The sequence below is a fragment of the Gasterosteus aculeatus genome, chromosome 7 (assembly GCF_964276395.1).
Source record: "Gasterosteus aculeatus chromosome 7, fGasAcu3.hap1.1, whole genome shotgun sequence".
NCBI classification, from domain to species: Eukaryota; Metazoa; Chordata; class Actinopteri; order Perciformes; family Gasterosteidae; genus Gasterosteus; species Gasterosteus aculeatus.
Window position 1 is genome coordinate 17,734,981 of NC_135694.1, and position 18,255 is coordinate 17,753,235.

At 44.2% G+C, this 18,255-nt stretch overlaps 1 protein-coding gene across 2 annotated transcripts in view; it reads right to left on the reverse strand.

Moving 5' to 3' along the window:
* Positions 1-268: 268 nt before the first annotated feature.
* spns2 (SPNS lysolipid transporter 2, sphingosine-1-phosphate) overlaps positions 269-18,255 on the reverse strand; it is a 54,069-nt gene continuing 36,082 nt past the window's right edge. Inside the window, exons 6-13 of one of the 2 annotated variants that reach the window (XM_078106139.1) lie at positions 15,623-15,762; positions 14,690-14,842; positions 14,227-14,416; positions 12,320-12,385; positions 11,863-11,961; positions 8,259-8,422; positions 5,907-5,943; positions 269-3,347 (exon numbers count right to left, since the gene is read on the reverse strand). In XM_078106139.1, coding sequence (XP_077962265.1) covers positions 3,333-3,347; positions 5,907-5,943; positions 8,259-8,422; positions 11,863-11,961; positions 12,320-12,385; positions 14,227-14,416; positions 14,690-14,842; positions 15,623-15,762 — 864 coding nt within the window. In that variant the 3' untranslated portion in view covers positions 269-3,332. Of the gene's footprint in view, positions 3,348-5,896; positions 5,944-8,258; positions 8,423-11,862; positions 11,962-12,319; positions 12,386-14,226; positions 14,417-14,689; positions 14,843-15,622; positions 15,763-18,255 lie in introns of both variants that reach the window. The other variant, XM_078106140.1, reaches the window with a different exon arrangement.

The following is an 18,255-nucleotide window of genomic DNA, read 5'->3' on the forward strand; positions in this document are numbered from 1 at the left end:
AATGTTTAAGGTAGAAGCAACACTAATTCTACAGAATATGAGCATTGACACATTCATACTCTGAAATGATCCATGAGGTGGAAATCCAGCAGTGTCTGGTTTGTAGTTCAGGAACTTACATGAAGTCATTTCAGAGATAATACAGTAGCATATACCTCAATTTAAGGCCTAGTCATGTTGTTAGTTGAAGACCCTGCGGGTGATTGATTTATTAGGATGTTATGAATGCAGGAGAGAGTGAGCAGAAACAAGAGACAACGCGGTGGTATGAAGTGATTAAATAGGTTTATTTGATTTACAGACATGTACATTTTCTATCAACCCCCTGGAAGGAGCGTCACAGTTCAGTTCTAGAACAATATTCCTTTGATTTCTCTACACATCTCTTGTATTGACACGCTCTAAAAATAAAAAATAACCTCTGTTTTCTGCTCAATATCAGAAATAGGTTTCTTTATACAGGATTCTTGTATGACAAGAAGTAGAACATTTCTCAGCACATCACTTCAGTGATTATCAAGGTAGAATTACTCAATACAACGGATTTATACTTCTAAATAATTGATGCTGAATCAACTAAATTTGGCAAAGTAAAACTCAATTGGTGACCCGTCTGAACAGAGCCAACGTCCCTTCTCGTGTCAGGTGACAACATGTCAGCAACTACAGTGTCGTGAGCGTGACGTGACAGACTTCTGAGGCTGCGGTTCAAATCAATCCCTGAACATTAGGCGTGCAAAATGGTTTGATCGGATGTTCTCAAAATAATAATAATTAAAAAAAACTTTACAAGAGCTACAAAATGAATGCAGAATGTATTGCACCCTAAACATTAGACACATCCATCATATCGCAGTTCCTTTTGTGTGTGTAATGTGTGTGAGATGTCCAGGTCATGATCACAGTAAACGGGATACATCTCAGTGATGTATGATGTTTTTGTGTAGTTTCATGGTGATATAAAAGGATGAACAAACAATTTCTACACCCAATGATATACAACAATTTGTAGTATACTCAAACCTTATACTTCCCTTTATAGATTATTTTTCATTATGGTAACAAACAAATAAATACATTGCATCCAAGCCATCATTTACAATATATTAAAGTTGCTGCGTGATATAGCTTAATATCTATATATATATCTCTATGGTAGTTATTACATTTTTTAATTCATTTGGTAACATTAAGAAAAAGAAAATCAACAAAAGGAGGTAAGCTGAGTCCATTAAGAAGATGTAGGTGTGTAAACGCGTCACATTCAGAGAGCTCCACGCAGTTGGAGAGAAGCTAAAGCTATTGATCTGGCAGCAAAGACGCTGCCCACACAGCTCCCTGCACACAGCCGGTGAGTCATGGTCACACATCGATGCTACAAGAACCACCTCAACCTCCACTTTGGGCCTCCGCGAAGGTCATTCTCTCCTCCTCCTCCTCCTGTTTTTTCTCTGAGGTCTGAAAAGTGCCTTTTTCTCCTTTTATGTGTTGTGTGTTTCAAACCTCTGACGCCATCGCGGGTTGCAGTGAAGATTTATCCACGAGGTACTTGCACCAAAAAGGGTCCCTCAGAGTAGCTTCTAATGACGTTTTTACCTAAATTTTTACAAGCAACTAGCTATAGCTGATGTTTTGCATTAAAGTTGCATGATTACAAACACCAGTTGAACCCCCCACCCCCCTTTTGTGTACTTCTATGATGTGTGGTTCGGGGTATTAAAGGAGACCCCTGCAGAGACATCTCAGGACTTGCTGGTCAGGTTTCAAAGGGGATGGGGGGGATTCCTCTCTAATGCATTGTAAGTGATAAGAAGTTGCCATCAGGATTTCCTGTTGCTGTCTGGAATTTTGATTCCCCTCGGTAATAGAGAGATGTCGGCAGCCCCTGCTCTCCTAAAAGGTCCTTTCTCTTAATTGTGGAATGGGATATCTACAATTGCGAAGTAAAAAGGGTATCTTTCCACAATGGCTGGTATTGTCACCAGCATGGACATTAGAAGCGACTCCGTCCCTGTGGGTTTTGTGTCCAGAAATTGAAAACCAGCAATCAGAGAGCTAATCCCTCTGAAGAGAAACCTCTCTCCCTGAAAAGGCAGTGTGGATTAGAAAGGTTGGTTCTTTGTATTGCTTCTCGTGTACACAAAAAACATTAAGCTACTCCTTAAAAGTCAGAAGAGAAGCTTTCTTTTTACTTTTGGGAAAAGCATGCACTTTATAAATTATAAAAAAAACGTCCAGTGTCTGTTTAAATTGCCCGGATTGCATCACATTCCTTCTGAAACAATCATAGGCAGTGACCTCCCGTTTCAAATCCAACATCATGCAGAAAAAAAAAAATCACAAGAGAGCTAATGAAAAATAATGTGCAGAAATCACGTTCTCTGGATCTGTCTACGCCTATGTAAGTGCTAAAGGCTCAAAATAAGAAAAACACATGAGGCCGTCAAAGGAAACAGCTGTTTGGAAAGCGCCAATTTTTACGGATGCTTTACTGATGGTAACAGTTTTTCGCTTTGAGGGCTTACGAGCAGAGTGATCAGAGTCTTTGGGAATTACACTCCTACCGGGAAGCGCCAAATCTCTCACTCCACTTGAATTTTACAGCTTTTTTCTGTGTTTAAAAGCCAAGGCAGAATGAATTGTGGGTAATTTGCATTGGAGCAACAGAGACACCAATGGAGCTTAATGATTGCAGTTGACACATGCGGATGTCGAGCCACGTAATCAAACAGATTTCATCGCTAATGGCTGGATTCTGGTGCGCATGTCAACACAGTCAGTGATCACAAGTCATGAGGGCCGTGGGTCAGTGCAAAGTCGGAAGGAATGTAATGACGCTATGGCACTTGGTGCAGATTGACAGCCAATGCAACAGACAGACGAGCAGACAGACAGGCAGGTTCATTGTCAGCATTCAGTAGTATGGTATCAGGAGTCGGGGGGACGGGGGGGAGGGGTGGTCACAGGGGATTGCCGCACCCCAAAGTCCTCCCTGGAAGGTTCAGTGGATCCTCTGGGACAGAGGGGTGGAGGACACCAGCTGGCGGCTGGTCGGCATCAGCCGGCGGCTGTGCTCCTTCTCACAGACCTGGGATTTAGAGGCGTATCAAGGAGGGGCAAGACGCTCCCTCGTTCTAGTTCTGAGCAGCTTCTGTGAAACTGTATAGACAAAGGGCAGCAGGAGCCAAGAGGAGGAGGAAGAGGAGGAGGATCGTGGCGAGGACAGCAATGACGAGAACTTGGACGTGACTTCAAATGAGGGGATCAGCTTTCCTTGGTTTTAACTCCAATGTGTCATCTTTTAGTGTTTGGCTGCTCCTTCAAGTGGCTCCTCATGTTGTTGTCACCTGCAAGAGAGAGAGTGAGGGAGAGAGAGGGAGGAGAGAAGGAGGGAGAGAGTGGGAAGGAAATATTGCCATTAGAGTCTGGACTCACCATAGGACATGTAATTAATGTGGAGGTCAGAAGCTCCTGAGCCATCTGTTAGGACCTCCCTGATCATGCCTGCACACAAGGACCAGCCTGTGACCTAAATATTTTCCTGCACACAACATACCAACACATAACAGTTGGTTTGAGGCAGACCCCCCCTCTGATTATTAATAATTATTTTTAATGTCAAATAATTTTAATCCAAATAAATAAATAAATCTGGCGTAACGCCGGGAGACAAGTGAATGTAAGTAGAGTAATAATATAGCGTTGCAGGAGGATGAGAGGACTGTTGTTCTGGTTCTGCGGATACAGATCCAATCCTCTCAGGGATGAACCGTTTCCCTACCTTATGAGTGTTGGTTGTTGATGTAAACTGTGAAGTGTTTATGAGCCAAACTCAAATGCCATCGTGATAATTAAAGCTGCGAATGCTTTGATGCGTGTGACATCGGCCCGACTAGTTGAAGACTACTTCACTGTGGACCGGTCTGGTAAGCGGGTAAACTTGGGGTTTTGGCTTCGAAGAAGCGAGGCGCGTGAAAACTGACTGGCCTCTCATTCGAGGACGGATGGAGAGAGTGGCGGATGGGTTGGTACACGAGACAAAGGATACTTTAATGTAAAGAGAAGAGCTCTTTCTTTTCACGTATTCATTGTATTATGAAAGAGGACGAGAATCGAGGGCCTTTCTGAGTGCTTTGTAACCTAAACAGGTCCCATCATGTGTGTGTGTGTGTGTGTGTTGTGGTCACTGGCCTACCGGGCATCATTAACCCATTCTGCTGACTGGGGACTCTGAGCTTTTGTTAAATGATAAGAGTGCCTGCAGCTGTGTAAACACTTTTAACAGTTAAAGTTTGGACAGCGGTGACTAAATCAGAGTTTGGCCTCGAGATGTGAGTTTCTCCCCCCCCACCCCCACCCCCCCCACCAGTAATATGAGATTGTGGTTACTGAATAAATGAGCGCAAAGCCACGCTGTCCGGTCTTTTGACAGCCCCCTCCCCCCCAGCTCAGGGACGTCCTCTAGTAATCACGCACCGTGGGGTCAATCTGGGCAGCGGAGGCGGGTTCCTCCTGCAGAGGAAGTTAATTGGATCGCGGCCTATCTGATCTGCGTCTGGGGTTCCCTCACCGGAGATTAATATGATCGCGATGGAAAACGGCTTAGGCCGTCACTGCTCCTCTTTATCCTCATTTTGTGCAACGGGCGTGTGTCATTTCTCTCCTCCTCTGAATCCCTCTCCTTCACTTCCCCTCCTCGTCAGAACCCAGCACTTGTTCCTGTACTCTGAATTCTACCACTGCTCCACACCGCCGCCTTTCCACATTTCTGCCTTAATTGGTTCCCGGAGCGGCGTCTTGCACCACTCGGAACACAATGGTCAGAGCAGGCGTGAATGCGGAACACTTGTCAACGGTGAGCGGATGAACTGTGAACTGTATTGATCGGCAAGTCCCCAGGGAGGAAATAGTGCCTGACACTGATTGGATTATCCCCCACGACAGATTTGTTGACAATCAATCACCACAGTGCGTCGCGTCGATTCACTTTACAATTTCAATGAATCATTTTTCGGGTGAATTTGAATCTGACCTCAAGCCACTGTAGTCACAGTTCTCTATAATTAGCCTCCTTAGACACTACGGAGAAAACGCTTTAGCTGCTGAGTGTGACAGTCGGAGGACAGATGAAACACTTGTACAGCACATGAGCGTCCCCTGAAACCTGATGTGTGCGGGAGCCTTTCATGTCACCTATCATTAAGTGTGCATACTAATGACACCCTGTCAATGGTAATGACCTTCAGTAAAAGGCCACAAGGCTGTAGTTTTGCATATTGTAGCACGCTAACTGCAACACTTTGTAACCACGATATTTCGTCATTCTTTTTTTCTAAAGTCTCCAACACTAGATTGATTTACTGCCTTCAAGACAGCCATTGCCTCCCATTCATCAATGCACAATGCAAATCGTGGAGCTTTCAAAGCTTGCGTTGGGTAATCTATCACACTATTACTATTTACAAATGCCATGGGGTTGATGCAGCTGCGAGCACAAACCGCCTCAGTAGCAAGGACAGGGTGCAGATATGTAACATCTAAAATAAATGCATTGAATTTAATTCACATGATTCCTCTTGCAAAATCCATGTTTGCATTCTCGAATTAACGTCTACAATCTGAAGTATTACCTACATCAATCATTTGGGTGTTACTACCATGTGTCATTAAGCTTTGGATAGCATCGGGTCAAAGAGCGTTTTAAGTCCTGAAAACCTTTTTTTTTCTGTCCCTCCTAATGATAGGAGTCTTTACTTGATGGATCCCAGGTAATGAGAAGAGAGCCCTGTAAACGTTGATGTTCTGAGACCTCTTTGTCTCTTTGTTAGAAGCCACTTAAACCACAGGTGAAAAGCATTAAAGTCTAAAAGCTTCTTTTGGAGGAAAGGCAATTTACCTGGTCATACCTTGACTGTGGAGGGTGGTCGTGTCATCTGGCTCAACCTGAGGAGAGAGCAACGTCTTTAGGAATCAAAGATGCACAAACACTTTCAGACAACTTCAACTCCACTTTTCCCAACAATTTCTCCTAGTGTGGCTTATCTCCCTCGGCCTGTCCCTCATCCTATTCCTCCAGACTGCCTATTATCAAGAAGGAGCATTGGCACGGCAGAGGAGTCAATCCCGCTCGCTGTGTAAATGTGGACCGGGTGAATGTGTTAAACGGGGGGGGGACACACGGAACCAGAGCTATTAATGGAATCCCTGCAGCCGAAAAAAACCCAACAACTTAGAAATAATAAAGCACTCTTTTGGGCTGGAAATAGAAAAGCGCGCTCCAGTGAGTTACTTGTTCGGCTGCGCGCCTTTTATAAATAGCGCCGAGTATCTGAGGACAAACTCAAAGGAGGGGGAAGAAACGCTGCAAAATGCTCTGTATAAATCAGGGGCTTTATTGCTTGAATGGAATCTATTAATATCACAATCATGAAACAACTCTCGCTGTACAGAGTTGTGGATGTTGCCATCTTTCTTAGTCCCTGAGGTGTAATTCGCGGATTGTTACGTAAGAGCTGCTGCTTCTTAAGTTTGACTTTTTTCACCATTGGGAGCCTTTCTACAAATCGGTACAGTGCTGCAGAGGCCTCAAGTCTTCCGTGTGGGATATGAGGTGGTTATATTTGCTGAATAAATAAACAGTTTGATATAATCTGACAAGCTGGTTTATGATTAACCCAGCCTATAGGTGAGGCAAGAAAAGCTGGAAGGGAACAGGAACTCCCCTGATAGGTCATCTTTACAATAGATTACTGTAGATGAATGCAGTTCTGGAAAACCGTGCAAAGAGCACTACTGCTATAGCTCACAAGATCTTTACATCGCTAATAGCTTCTATAATAATGTCGTACATTTTATCTTTGCACCTTTAGAGACTAAAACGCAGGAGATATTTTTGATAACCTGGCAACACAAAGGTTTTTCACATTAATATCTTGTAGCTGATAAGAAAGTTAATTAATTATTAGTGACCTTTGGATAGGGTGACTTATCAAAAATTGTTGACAATATTTTGATATAAATTGATTTTTAAATGTAGTAAAACTCAAAAGCCAGACACCCCACATCAATGTTAAGGATTATATTTGGAAAATAGCGCATATAGCAACAACCGTCCAATGCCTCCAAATATTTACTCCATCAGCTTTGCCCTACAGCGTGTTGTGTGAAAGTCAAGGGGTCGTGGTCAGATATAGTTTGAGTGAACAAGTGGCAAGCTGTGAATCATGTGGTGAGATTGCTTAAACCACATACTGGACCACAAACTAATCTCATACAGGCACGGCAGACGGGAGAAGTGTGACTCTTCTTTCAGTCTGCTTTTTGCATTCCTTCTCTTTTTTTTTACTGGATGAGAACCAACAAAAGCCACAACACAGCTTAGAGAGAGACCGCTCTAAAACTAACAGAGCAAATATTATCGTGATTACACGGAGGAAATATTAACGGCAGATGGATTTTATAATCCCGGGATCGTGGCTTGACCCCGGGATTATAAAATGCAGTCCACTGAAACTGCCCTCTAATTACATAAAATCACTTTTGGTCTTATTCTGCTTTAGTTGTACAAAAATCATTTTTCTACAAGGGGCTTTGGCACGGGCAAAACAAGCTGCTAATAGTGAAGACAAAGCGGCTGCAGACAGACGTCAGACGTCAGGCTGCCATCCTGTCTAAAAATGTCCCTCATCTCCAACAGGAAGGAAGTCATTTCTGAGCGCGCTGGCACAAGTCAATGTGATAAAAAACAGTAGGAAAAAATAGTCAGAAAGAAACAAGAAGTCATGTCTCACAGCCTGACAGAGGATGAGTGTGTTTGTTTTTGCCTTTTAGGGGCATGAAGAGCTATACGGTGCAACTGTGGGTTTTGCGTTTTTTTGCTGTTTGAAAGAGAAAAATATGAATGCATTTATAAAAAAAGGGGATGCAGGTGTATATGTAAGAACACTTAGAGAAATGTATGGCTTGGACCGCCTGTGTCAGCTCTGCAGCACTTATAGCTGATTGGGGCTTTCTATTGACTCTGGGGCGTTTCACAGGGTTTGTTGGCATCACTGGGGTACTTGTCCCTGACACACGTCAAAACCCCCCCCACTGGGGTAAAGCGTCTCAATGCTCCTTCGCCAGCCTCGTGCACTGATGAGGTGTGTTTGGATTTGTGGAGCTCTTAGTCACAATGTCAACGGAGGACGTCTTAAATATTTAAAGAATGAATGACAAAAGAAATAATGAGCTTCGCAAAGAACGTCTGAATCACTTACTGTTTCTCTGCCTTCTCCCTGTCATCCAGGAAAAAGAGTGCCGTGGCCAGGAAAAACATGCCCCCCAGCACGATGATGAAGGGACAGAGCATGAGGGCATAGCCCAGACTGAGGAACCGCCACAGTGCTGACGTCGCATAGCTCTGCTGAAGGGCATCGGAGATCTGAGAGAGAGAGAGAGAGAGAGAAATGAGACATTTTAACAAACTTGTCATCCCCCAAAAGTTAAAATATTCCGTCAGGATCTGACACACCACGTTGTGCTGTCTTGACTTAACATGCAGAGCGAGATCTGCACGTTTCATCATAGCAACAGACCGAAGTGACATGGTGTATGACGCCCTGGTTTGTTTGAAGGAAAAGCGGGATGTCACAGTGGAAAGCTTGAGGAAAACAACAGCCGGAGAAAGGTGGGCGTGAAGGGACTGTTTATGCCTCCCAGCGCCATTCACGTGGCAGCTCTCAGAGGCATCGCAGCGCTGACAGTCGTGACGGAGGGGGGAGGCCGCCCGACGGTAGCTTTTAGCAGATTACTTGTGTGTATGCACCTCAGGAACAAGAGCTTCTAGTCCGGGAGTCAGTGAGTAACAGTCTGAGCGGCCATAGGTCACCAGGGCTGAAGCTCATTGACTATATGTTATCGTCAGCAGAATGAGATGCTCTACGTAGGGAGCGGGAGAAGCGCTGACGGGAGGATGCCAGAGGGAGGGGTCGTGTTCATACCGCATGTGCATGCGCGTGCAAGCATCAAGTGATTGGAGAAAAGAGAGTAAAATGGAGGTAAAAAAATGTGCGAGAAAGTGTGTGTGGCCAGCGCATTGCCTGCAACTGCTAAACACACATAGTGAGCCAGTGCACGTCTAATTATTGAGCGAGAAGGCCTTCCTTGGGAGATGCCGAGAGATTGTTCCTGGCGCTCCCCTGCCACCCGCTCTGCCTGCAGCCATGTCGTGCTCACGCAGTATAGGAGGAGTCCATTATGTGTTTCTCAGGGGACTCTAATGTGACAACTGCTCTGGTCTACGTGCTGACGGAGAGGAATCGTGGCTACAGCAGTTTTTTTGCATAACAAGAAAATTGTGATACTTGTGGCATTTGGACACAAATATCTGCACGGGAAACACGTTTTTTCTAGAGTTGAGCGTATAATCTGCTGGGTTGTTAGGAGTACATCTGAAAACCCAACAGGGAACCAAAAGCAATCACAGGCTCACTTTCTCCTGTGGTTGCCTAGCAATAACCACAGGTCCGTTTTTTCCCGAGACTCCACATTTACTCATTTACAGTATCGGTCGGTGTCAGTCTGCAGGGGTGACTGCATATCTGGCTGCGCTGAGCGTGCGTCACAATGAGTCCATCGCACTTCCGTGCTAAAGCTCAGATGGGGAACTGACGCAGGGAGAGGTAACGTGCTGCCGCGCTGTGGGGTTTGTGGAGGAGTGAGAAACCCCCGGACATTCAGTCTGTCACTCAGAGGAGAGCCGTGACCCTGCAGCCTGGATTGAAAACTGTGGGGCCACGTCTGGTTGATGTGTGTGTGTGTGTCTATGTGTGTGTCTGTGTGTTTTCTGCATTATTCTGAATGTGGTAACTTGCAGGAATGTTAGCAGAACAATTGTATTGTGAAACTTCCTTTCTACATATGATTTTTTGGCAAGCTGTGAATTATGTGGTGATATTTGGTACTGGAACACAAACTAATCTCATACAGGCACGGCAGACGGCAGAAGTGTGACTCTTCTTTCAGTCATTATTTTGCATTCCTTCCCTTTTATTTCACTGGATGAGGCCCAACAGAAGAACGCAGCTTAGAGAGAGACCGCTTTAAAACTAACAGAGGAAATATTATCGTGATTACACAGAGGAAATATTAACGGCAGATGGATTTTATAATCCTGGGGTTATAGCTTGACCCCGGGATTATAAAATGCTGATTTTTTTAAGGTTGAAACTGAAGATGCATTTAAATAATATTTTCATTATAAATTCATCTTTTATTTATTTACAGAAAATAGATTAAAAGTTTTGAGAGCTGAAAGTAATATTTCTGCGCTGCTCCATCCAATTATTAAAAATGTAGTTGATGTTCAGCTCTGCGGAGGTTACGTTTTTTATTTTGTGTATTTTGACATTGCCCTCACCTGCCATCAATTACTCAACTGCCCCTGATTTTGCCTTCAGTCTTATTCATTTATGTACTCCCTTTTTTTTGCTGTTCCGCTGCCAGATTGTCTTTGTGTTACGTTGTGTGATCATTATATTTCAGCAATTGTCGTAACTTCTATGTTTTTTCTTTGCCTTGTTCTGAATGTGTATGCTCTGTTTGGACTGATCCTCCAAGCATGGCTTTCCAGTAAAGCAGAGCCTTTAAATTTACCCTGAACTATCATATGAAACAGCAAATTTTAAATGCATGTTTTTTTTTGTTTAACTACTGAAATGATTCATTTGTTTGTTAATTGCTGTCAATCATCAAATCTTTTCAGCACTAGTTATAATAATTATTTACATCTGTAGAATTAAAGTCATCCAGACGGGAGCCACAAAATCATTCAAAGTACTGTATCTCTTAACGTGTCTCCAAGACGTTTGTAGAATATAAGATTTATTTGATCGGCAGAAACTATGCACCGCCGCTTTTTGTTTCCCAGAATGTGGATCTTTTTTATTTCTTTAATACCATTTTTGTTTAGTCTTTAGAAGAGTTTGTCAGTACTAAGAGATGGATTAATGATCCCTTTTATCTGGCTTTGACAATAGTAGCACAGTAACATTTCCATCTAAGGAGGAAAAGAAAAACAGGACGTTTCAATGCAGCTCGGCAGACAGCTGCGTGTGCTGCCGGCTGGCAGAGGAACTCAGGGATCAGTTTGCTTCACTAATCAAGGACTTCACCTTCTTTTGTAAACATGACCTGAGCTGTAAGCCAGAGGCGCAACAATAAAACACAAAGTAAACTGTCATTTCTCTCCCAGCAATTCAGTGGCAATAAAGTGCATTGTGAATACAGATTTTTTTTTAAAGCTATTCATTAGGGTTTGATGCAGAGATTGAGAAGCGGCCCGTGATTTTCCTGTAGCCCGTCTTTGTGTATTGCTTAATTTCTGCTTTCTTCCTGTATGCTCAAAAAAGGCATAGGGAATGTGTATCTCCACGGAGTTACTATTTAACTTCAGATGTGTTCAACTCAATTGGGAATGAGAAGAATGCCGCTCGACAATCTGAGGTGGATCCTGTTTTACGCTCCACCGGATAGCAAGCCACACTTATTCTGTATACGTATTCTGGCTGTTTGCGTGTAGTTTGGATGGGTTGGGAGGGGTGACGGGGGGGGTTGGGTGACTCTGACCTTGAGAGGCCTACCAGTAAGAGCTGGTCTTTCACTTCCCGACCACTCTGATGCAGTAACACAGGTTTACTGGAAGACGCCGCTGACAGCCCGATGAGCAGCGGTGAAATCGCAACCTTGTTACCAGCTCTCCTGAGAGGTGTGCGAAAGCTCCTCCTTGCACTGGCCCACTTAAAACCAGGAGCTGAACCTGTATCTGGCGTGTATAGTTTGAGCGGAGATGTGCCCTGAATGTTTATCTGGAGGGGTTCTTACCAGGCCTATCAGGTACGGACTTCCTGCGTCCCCCAGCAGGTGAGAGGTGAAGCTCTGGAAGGCGACCGCCGTTGCTCTTCTTGTGGGGATAACGACAAACTGCGCGCACAGAGGGAAAAATACGCAGGATCGGGTGAAATGATGAAGACACAGAGGTAGAGAGATTCAACACATGCAGTCAAGTCTGTACACTGACTCGGCTTCGCACACCCACCTAATGTCATATGGGTCACCTGACCTAGGGTGTTCACTTTTAGATAAACATACATTGGATGGAAGGCCCCATTTCTTTTCCATGAAAAGAGCAGGATTCAAATGAACTAGACAGTAATGATTAGCCCCACCCAAACTGTATTCCACTCACATATTTCACAAAACTGTGTAATTGGACAACCAACAATTTTTTTGCAGGATTTTCCAGTGACCCAGTAGATAAGTATAGGTCCTCTGTACTTACCATTAAAATGTCTGCTGTTATGGCCCAGTTCAGGAAAAGCAGTGTTTCTCCAATAAAGATGCAAACCTAAATAGATAAAGCAGAAGGAGAATTGTCCATTTAGTGGTGCTCATTAGGATCAGCCAATTTCCTGTGCACTAAAGACTGGTAACCAGACAGGAAGCCAGAAGAGGAGGCGGCAAATGTTGCTACTTTGAATGGGAATCCTGTGCTGAACAAAATGGCTTTGGTTGCCGTGGCTTGAAAATATTTTACACCCAATTGTGGCCTCACTGAGCTCGGTATTTTGCCTTGGAGCTGAAAAAAACAACACAGGATGCTAAGGAGAGTTTTTTTCTTTTCAAAGCTTGCATATTCAGTTTAGATCCAGCTGCACGATTTTAATTTATGTCCTAGTTCTCATTGGGTAGAACAGAGAAATTACACATTAAATAACATAACATGGCATGCAGCGCTCTCAATGTATTTTGCAGTGCTACTGGATGTGCCAACTGGGGTTGCTTATTTGGCCACTTTCTTTAAGACGGACGCAGAGGGATTTGGTGGCAGTGGAATCTCGTGTGGCGGTGTTGGCTCGTTTTGTCTGGTACGGTTTGACACAGCCGGTCGTTGTGTGTTTCCTGCCGGGGAATAACCCTTCTGCCTGCGTGCCAGACGTACAGTACAGCACAGAGAGCCATAGAGGGAGCCTGACAGAGGAGATGTCTGTTCTGAGAGCTGCGAACCCAGACAGCGTGACCGAAATGTTAGCTCTTAGAAAAAGAGAAGCCCACTATTTCCTCAGATGTGTTGACGAGACAACAGCTGCGAGGGGTCAACAGTCGCTGCCACGTCACGCCTTATAACACGACACATCTGTCAGCGCTTTGCCGTGGAACTTGAGCCGATCACTTACAACTGCTGCACCGCCCGGTGATTTAACACTATACAGTAGAGTAGTCGCAATGTTAAAAGTCATGGCATGTTACGGTTAAGCTGCTGGTGGTGCTGCTTACATGAATCAAGGATTCTTTATTCTTGGTGAGAGAAGTAACATTGGAAAGCATCGGCTGACCACGTCTTTACCCTTTGAGACCAATGCAAAGACAGAAATCTGGTGTTCTCCTGACAGCTGCTCCATACAGTATGTAGGGGCTCCCACACTTGTTTAATAAGGGTTGTCATTTAACAATGTAATTGTCTTTTGATTGAGATGGGCTTAAGTTGTTCCTGAGAAAACAACAAGGATTACACACTTTCTGAGGTAAAACATGCCAAGGTCCAACACAGGATATGAAAGGCTGCTTGTTATGTTCTGTTACATGCAATATTACTTCTCTTTATTTTCCAGTGTTTTTACCGACCAAGTTGTTAAGAGTCAGTTCCTCTTCCTTTGTCTCTGATAAGACGGAGAAATGTGCGCTTGTTGAGTCCAAAATCCCAGAGTGCATTGTTTCAAAGCATTGATTGTGAAGTTGCACCCATTTCCTGCTTCACAAAGTCAATTAGACACAAGCTCTCCAAGCATTAGCCCGACACTCTGGCCAGACGAGTTGGGAGCCTCAGTTACCTGCAGCGGCCCCTGGGGGCCTCTCGATTTGACATTATGAGAAGCAGCCCCACTCACTGCCTGTGGGCCTGAAAGGGACTGGCATCAGGCACGTGTCCTTTTACAGATTCATTCCCGATTCAGACATAGACTCCACCCGATGATAACCTCTTGTTAGGTTGGATAGAGCACACTTTCATTTCTTTGACCCTGAGGATGCTAATTGCTCTTAGAGCACGTCTAGGCGATGACCTTTTGATTCTCTGAGCAAGAGGAAAGCAAAAAGTGACCTAATCACAACTACTTCCACCGTTCGATTTTTAAACGTCCCTGCTGGAGACACAATGGACACAGACAAGTAACAGAAAGTGACTCTTACATAGGCTCCGATAATGCTCTTCTTTGCCACCACGAAGATGAGGCAGATGAAGATGGCTGAGCCCAGCATGCTGACGGCGCACACGAGCGGGTCGGCTCGCTCTGTCTTCTGGCGGCACAGGCGCGTGGTGGCCGCCCCGATGACCACGCCCAGCAGGCCCGTCACACAGGTGATTGCCCCGAAGATTAGGCTGGACACGAGAGCACAGGCAAGACCGTTATTTCAAATATCTTGCACGTTTTGAGTTCATGCACCCACACAAATTCAGTTTCAGTAAAGAAGACGCATGAGTTATTAGGAAAGAATGAATGAAAACCTCTCATTATAAATAGATGAACTGGACTGAACCATGGCAGCTGTATAGCAGTTTAGCCAGCTTTGAATACAAAGTGCGCTTCCATCCCTCTCTTTTACACTAGTGAGTAAACAGCCTGCACTCTGTGTTGAGTCAATAACCTCTCACCTGTCTTTGCTACTGCAGATCTCTTTGGTGCAGACCTCTACTGTCTTCTGGACCTCCTGGGCTCGGACCAGGTACACAGGGATCCACATCCCGAACGCCCCAGTGGCAAAAGACACTGCCGAGGAGGCCAGGGAGGAGAACACATAGCTCCGACTAGGTCAGGAAGGAACACATGGAAATATTAGGCGATTATAGGTGATTATCTTGGCTTAACAAAAGCTTACAGAAACAAGGTAGTGTTTACTGGATTTGTCTCCTTTTGGAAAAATAAACATTGAATACCAACTGCAGTCACACAATGGTTGAATATGACAGGAGTTGAGTGGAGAATTTAGAGGGTTAAATGTAAAAGTAAACTGAAATGATGTGCAGTTAAGGGCGATAGTTTTATGTGCGGGCCTGAAGTAACTCTATCGACACGTTCCATTGGTTGTTAATGTGGAAGAATGTGTCCAGCTAAAAGTCACACTGTGTGGGGGATGAATATGTGGCTGCAGTACAGAAATAGATCCATGGCTCTATCAGAGTAGCTTTATAGAGCTTATAACATTTCTTAAAGCCCACGGGTCATATACTGAAAAGGAGCCTATACAGCGTCATGAATGCAGACGCCCGTCACAGTTTAACAGCATTGCAGATTGTGAGGGACTGATTCTAGTTCATGGTCTCTTGTGTGAACATTCCCATGTCTTTATTAGCTACTATAGACTGAATGTAAGCACATTTGAGTGAGAGTTTCTATCCTTACATGATTTGTTCTGACAGCAATCTGCCATTTTACTATAGTTTAATAGTTTGGTCAATAAAATGCTCATTCTAACTGTCCAGCTCAAGGTTCAAGTTAGCATGCTGGGCAAAAATAGATGACTTGCAGGGGGGTGGGGGGCGGGGACATTAATAGTTGATGTTCTCTGAAGCTGAAGGAGGCCTTACTTCTTGGCGAGCGCCTTCATGTCACACAGCCAGGAGGTGCGGGTCCTGATGCGTCCCATTTGGTCGGCAACGCCTCTCTTTGGCTCGGGCACGAAGATCAGGATCAGGGTTCCCGCAGTGATCCCTAAAACTGGGGAGACCTAGTAGGGGAAAGACAGAACTATGAAGCCTTGGATCGTGCCAACACATCATTACCATGACCTGATAATCGTACTGCCCGAGTTGTTTGGAGAAGTAATGAGCAAAGGACAGTTTCTCTGGCCCTGTTGTAATTTTCAAGTGCATTTAAATATTGCAGTTCTTTTGCTACTCAGAGGAAAACTAAACTGATTTCTTGTGTTTCCGTGTTTATGGTTAATGCACCGAGTATGTAGCTCCTTCAGGACCTAAAGCGAGTTGTCTTACTTTGTAGTGGGTTACTGTTATAATCCAAATGGACTACCGTGTTCGCCGATACGCCTGACGTCCTATACAAGCCCTCGAGAACAGAGCACATTTTGTTAGTTTGTGTTTGTGTTTATTTGTAAAAACACATAAGACTCTGAAAAAGCTGTTTGAGAGCTGCTTTGTGCGCACTGCATCCAAGGTGATGAGCTCATCATTTCCCTTTTGCTATTGTGTTCACTATCATCTTTTATTGGTTATGAGGTAGCATGTTTGTGTATGTGTGTGTCTGTGTGTGTGTGTGTGGGGGGGGGGGGGCAGCGAAGGCCGGATGGGATGTGTGGGAGAGGAATTGTTTGAGTAATACATTTTGCTCACAAAAGCAAAACCAATTTCATCTGTCAGGTGAAATTCATCATATTATACTTTGCAGCTTATAAAAGCTATTTATGTGCTGTGAAATGTGCACGTATCTATATGTGTGTGTGTGTGGGCGGGTTTTTCAGTGAGGGAGTCATTCTAAGACTCATTTGAGGATTAAGGTGATAATTTCCTTTCCTATATTGTGTCTTCTCCCTAATGGTCTTCTGCTTGTGTGGAGCGTTTTAATTGGATCGACATCTACATCAGTAGTTATAAATGATTTTTCAGCGTGAGGCAACCTATCGGAAGATACAGAGCTTGCCGAGAGGAAAATAAATATGAGCTCTGTTTTGCACAGGTTTTATAAGTCCCCTCCTTGACCTTGGCTGCTACATTAGACACTTTCCACATGGATACAAGGCAATCAAACAAATTAGTTACTACCCTCCTGTGCTCCTCGTTTCTGTGCATCCCCCCTGTTCCTTATCGGCCACATTCTTTTGCTACGGAAGGTAGCTGAACATGAACAAAACAAACGGAAGCCCTGCGGTGTTTTTTTCCTTTAAGCAGGAAACTGCTCCACAGAACCCGTTTCATGTCTTGGTATTTGTTTTCCTTTCCATGCCACACTGGTGATTAATTGGCTTTGAGATTGTTTTATTGGAATGTGATTGGGACTGCTGTGGAACAAACCGCCCCGCTCTTTGTGTTTTCTTTTCTTCTCTTTTAATACGCCAGAAAAACAAAACGAAACGTATGTCCTGTTTCCTCTAACCCAGCAAGTTGCCACGTCCAGGAATCTTCTCCACCATCACATACCGAGAGGACTTTAAAATGTTCCTTTAAAATGTCAGCCGGGTCATAATAAGAGTTGGGTCATCATTTGTTAGAAGGTTTTTAAAGCTGACCCTGAAGTCAGCGGCTCTTGGGGAGTCCTGTTAGTCCTTTCATTGGTCCTCTCCGTTGCTGTTGGTATGCCTTATTGAGCTGTAGGCTTCTAAACGTTTTGTCTCCAGCGTCCCAATGGGGTCACAGTAAAAAAGTGCTATGACAACAGTGATTTATGCTCCTGATTTACTCCCGTGTTTGCTCCTAAGTGCGCTGTGAGAATGCTACTGCAAAGAAGTGTCCTGTCAGGATTTTTTGTTTTTGGAAGCAACCCTAAGTGGGTTTGTGTGTGTGTAAGAACCAAGTTTTTCTTTGTGCTCGGTCGAACTGCCTCACGCGGGAGCCAGGTGTCTTTTCTAGTTAAGATTATAGTTCTCTAAAGAACACCTCAAGAGATGATCAGGGCATCATTTTCATTCCATGCAATTTTACTTGTTATCTTTTGTATTAAAAAAGTATTTGTTTTGCAGAAGCAATAGCAGGCTGGTTGGTCTCTGTTGTGCTGTAATGACACATTTGGTTGACCAAAAAGAAATTCACAGTCAGACCTGATAGGGCCAGAATTCACCTGCAACAATCCCTCAATAGAGAATGAAACCTTATTGTTTCACGAAGTTCCAGACACAGCAGAAGAAGCACTTTCACCTTGTTATTTCACCGAGGCCGGCATTGATGTGCCGTGTCACCTGAGAAGACCCCCGCGGCTAAAGTGTAATTAAAGATGAATGTGTTTACAGTAGCCCGAAAAGAAAAAGCTAGCGCAAGCCTTGATCTTTAATAGCAATCCACTTTCCCCGCTGCAGCCATTGGATCAGAACTGAACCACCACAACACACAGCCTTTGAGCCTGAACCCATATCACAAGAAGTTGAGTGCCTTTGATGTAAAAGTAGAAGAGTAGAAGGCTGAAGGCTCAACTGATGATGATGATGATGATGTGGATGTATGTGCGAACTGTGCCGCCTTCAGCTCTCTCTGCTCTGTCACATCACTACAAT